Below are 4,247 nucleotides of genomic sequence, written 5' to 3'. Positions count from 1 at the left end.
TGCATAAAGATCGGATCGGGAAAAATCGGTATCGGCAAATTGTCAAAATCAAATGATGGGAATCGGATCGGGAGCAAAAAAAGGTGATCGGGACATCCCTAATAATAATTATAATAAATAAGCTACAGATATTTCCCGTGGAGACTCACGGCAGGTTGCTGGTTTCCGGAGCGTTCCTCCTCTCCCTCTGGTTCAGTCTTTTGTAAAAGAAGGAGCTGAAGACGTGGATCCTCTGAGCGTCCTCTTTTTTTAATCTCTCCAAAACTAAATATCTGGCGCAGACAGAACAAAGGAATCACTCAACGTTTCATATCATTCAGTTTTGGGAGACTTCGTGGAAACAGCTTTAAGAGAAATGTCCGATATCTTTGGCCTTTCTCTCAACAACAACGCTTTCACTTTATTACTGGGGAAATTCAAAAAAAAGATTCCTACCTATTTCTGGAGATAAGAATAGCGATCATTAAACAAATTACAAGGAGTTGGCAGAAACAGACTTCTTTAAAAAATTGACATTTTCCGTAGAATTTACTTTTTTCCCAGAATTTTTCCAAGAATTTACTTTTTTCTTGAATATTGACTTTTTCCCCCAGAATTTACTTTTTTTTTTCAGAATTTTGAATGTCTTCGTAACATTTTCCTTAGAATTTACTTTTTTCTCAGATTTTTCAGAATTTTCCAAGAATTTACATTTTTTCTTAAATATTGACTTTTTTCCAGAATTTTGAATTTCTTCAAAAACGTACATTTTCCTTAGAATTTACTTTTTTCCTTAGAATTTACTTTTTTCTCCGATTTTGCAGAATTTTGACATTTTCCAAGAACTTACATTTTTCTTAAATATTGAATTTTTTTCTTAAATATTGAATTTTTTCAGAATTTTGATTTTGATAAATAAATAAAAAAAGATTCCTACCTATTTTGGTGATAAGAATAGCGATCATTAAACAAATTACAAGGAATTGGCTAAAAGATAATAACTTAAACTCACAATGGAATAACCAACTAGATTAGAAACCAAATGCATATCTTTGAGGAAAGGTGGAAAAGTATTATAATTGTGTCTATTCTTTTATTTTTCATTTCGGTTTTGTCAACTGTTATGTAGTTAATGTATGTACCTAGATGTGTTTATTTCGTGTGTGTTTATGCTTTGTGAATCATTTCTTAAAATGCAAATAAAAAACCAAAAAAACGTTGACATCATTCAAAGGAAGGGTTCTTTCTTTTTTACTCACTTTAAATAAAAGTCTAAGATAACGTCGTTGAGGAATTCTCCCTCGTTAAGGCAGTGCAGGTCTTCGTTAGTGACGGAAATCCCTCCTTTTGCTGGAGGAGGGGGGTACACCATTAATCTGGAACACAAACACAACGTTAAACAGAGTAATTACATGGAGACAGTCATCAGTGTTTTAAGAAGGGACTCAAAACATTTTATTAAAAACTGTTTAAATGCATGTATTGTATGCCCTACTGTAGCACTTTGGGATTGCTTTTAGCTTTGAAAGGCTTTAGAAATACAATTTATTATTATTATTACTGATTATCCAGTAAGGTAACATCATGGCTGTTCATGCCAAACAACAAAATCTTTACATTTGACCACAAACTGATTGGCATGAGTAGAGTTTCAACAATTGGATATAGAGAGCACAAGATGAACTTTATTACCTCAACTGTGGACAATGTTTTTCAAATAAATAAGCAATCTGTCCAATCCAAATGATCCAGAGCCCATTAATCTTCAAAATCGACCCAAAATGTTTCAAAGTCTAACACAAAGAGGGTAAAAATATTGACATTTTCTGGTTAAAACTGCCATATTTGATCCTGAAAATGTCAGAAATGGACTCCTCCACCTTTTAAGGTCTTGTCTTAAGATAAGATAAGATAATATGTACGTCATCTTAAGACAAGACCAAGACTTTAATAGGTGGAGAACAAGTCAAGACCAAGACATAAAAATGTGCTGTTAAATCATTAAAAACTAGTTTATGATTTAAGGGGTTTTGGCCTCTTAAAGTCTTGGTTTTGACCTCTTAAAGTCTTGGTCTCGACCCCTTAAAGTCATGGTCTCGACCTCTTAAAGTCTGGGTGTCTACCTCTTAAAGTCTTGGTCTCGACCTCTTAAAGTCTTGGTCTCGACCTCTTAAAGTCTTGGTCTCGACCTCTTAAAGTCTTGGTGTCTACCCCTTAAAGTCTTGGTCTTGACCCCTTAAAGTGTTGACCCCTTAAAGTCTTGGTCTTGACCCCTTAAAGTCTTGGTCTTGACAAAGTCTTGACCCCTTAAAGTCTTGGTCTTGACCCCTTAAAGTCTTGGTCTTGACCCCTTAAATCCTTGACCCCTTAAAGTCTTGGTCTTGACAAAGTCTTGACCCCTTAAAATCTTGGTCTTGACCCCTTAAAGCCTTGACCCCTTAAAGTCTTGGTCTTGACAAAGTCTTGACCCCTTAAGGTCTTGACCCCTTAAAGTCTTGGTCTTGACAAAGTCTTGACCCCTTAAAGTCTCGACCCCTTAAAGTCTTGGTCTGGACCTCTTAAAGTCTTGGTCTCGACCTCTTAAAGTCTTGGTCTCGACCCCTTAAAGTCTTGGTCTCGACCTCTTAAAGTCTTGGTCTCGACCCCCTAACGTCTTGTTCATTACTTGGTCTTGGTGAATGTCGTCTTGACTACAAAACTACTATTTTGATTCATTTTGGACCACTAACTTTAACCTCAAGCACAAAAAAAAGTGTTTAATTTCCCGTATAAACAGTTCGATATTAGTTTATAAAACTCCAGCAGAGTATGAACCCTCACTTGATGATTGGTCCGGAGAAGGTGTGCTGGAGGTCGGTCATTTCCTCCTCTTCGTCATCGAAGTAGCTGCTGTGTTGCCGGGTAGACATGCGTGTGCGTGTTGCCATGGCGACCGGACTCAGCGGCGTTACATCGGTTACAGGGGATCCCTGCGAGGTTTGCATCGGCTTCTCCTGCAGAGAGGGGGAAATTAAAATAACAGTTTTAAACATTAAATTACTAATTTCACTTACAAAAAATATATATATTTAAAAAATGGAAGAAAAAACAGTGCTTCATTTGAACCACTGTATTATTATATCTGCTCTTTAATAAAAAACAAAATATTACACAAAGAAAAATTAAATATATTATTTGGTGTGTTTTATCTTTGTTGTAACTGTATAAGGGGTTTTGTTATTTAGTCATTAAAAATATAGCTGTTTATTGTTTAAGTAAAATGATTCATTATCTATCGTAGTTTGAACCTGTAAATCTTGGTTATTTCCCGTGTGACGTGTCCCTGAACGCACCTTGTCCTCCTTCTGTTTGGACGCCTTGTTGTAGTTCACCAGCCGGATGTTGGCCTCCTCGAAGGGCAGATCTGACGGGAAGTCGCTGAGATTGTTTTTCCTCCCGATCTCTCGCAGGATCTCGTCCAGGAAGTTCTGCTCCTTCGACACCAGGCCGTTCTCGAAGATCAGGACGATGAACTTCTCGTCCGACTCTGAGGGAAACCAGGGAACATTTTAAGGCCCAGACACACCAAGCTGACCCCAAAGAACACGCCCCGACGGACCCGACTGTTGTCTCGCCTCACGTCTCTGCGTCTTGGCCTTGTGTCGCACTGGAACACACCGCAAAGACTTCAGCCGACGGCCAAGAAGCACGTACGAACTGCGCATGCGTGAGTGGCAATAACGCTCCTTACCAGCAGGCGGCGGTAGTGTGTATTCGTCATTCAAAAGAGGCAACAACAGAAGACAGACTGCGTGATAACCGAGAGAAGACAACATCGAAAGTGGTCGGCCTACAACGGGAGGAGCTTCCGTCTCTAGACTGCCCTTTCAGCCGCACTCAACAACCAAAAAGGAGGGCTTAGAGAGCGTCCTGAGCAGGTTCTTCAAGACGAGGAAGCTGTGGCCGGCAAAGAAGCTTCTAGTCCGTGCTACTTGAAGAGCAGACTGAGACTCCTTTAGTCCCTTGCAAATATTCCGGGTCGTGTGGTTCGACTAGGTTTCTTGTGCGGGGCTGCCTGGGCTGACAACAGAGCGGAGTGCAGAGACGCAGAACCGGAACACAGCGTGACCTTGTGTGTGGCGAATATCTGAAAGTCGGCTGCCGTTCTTCGCTGCATCGCTTGACGCGCTTACGCGACTTACCGTTATTGCGGGAGGAATGTCGTCCGCCGCCATCACACATAAAGCTAGTAAGTTTTCTCGGTTGTTGTCTTCTGTCTGACGCACTTA

The 4,247-nt window shown here is 39.8% G+C and overlaps 1 protein-coding gene across 1 annotated transcript in view; it reads right to left on the bottom strand.

The window, feature by feature from the left end:
• The window catches only part of LOC104954655 (sentrin-specific protease 6-like), a 7,300-nt gene extending 3,801 nt beyond the window's left edge, over positions 1-3,499 (bottom strand). The window contains exons 1-4 of the mRNA XM_010781824.1: positions 3,312-3,499; positions 2,800-2,972; positions 1,239-1,355; positions 150-272 (exon numbers count right to left, since the gene is read on the bottom strand). Coding sequence (XP_010780126.1) covers positions 150-272; positions 1,239-1,355; positions 2,800-2,963 — 404 coding nt within the window. The 5' untranslated portion in view covers positions 2,964-2,972; positions 3,312-3,499. The remainder of the gene's footprint in view (positions 1-149; positions 273-1,238; positions 1,356-2,799; positions 2,973-3,311) is intronic.
• Positions 3,500-4,247: the final 748 nt, after the last annotated feature.

The sequence above is a fragment of the Notothenia coriiceps genome, unplaced genomic scaffold (assembly GCF_000735185.1).
Source record: "Notothenia coriiceps isolate Sejong01 unplaced genomic scaffold, NC01 NC01_scaffold00023586, whole genome shotgun sequence".
NCBI lineage: Eukaryota > Metazoa > Chordata > Actinopteri > Perciformes > Nototheniidae > Notothenia > Notothenia coriiceps.
Note: the sequence above shows the minus strand (reverse complement) of the source record. Positions and strands in the feature narration are given on the sequence as shown.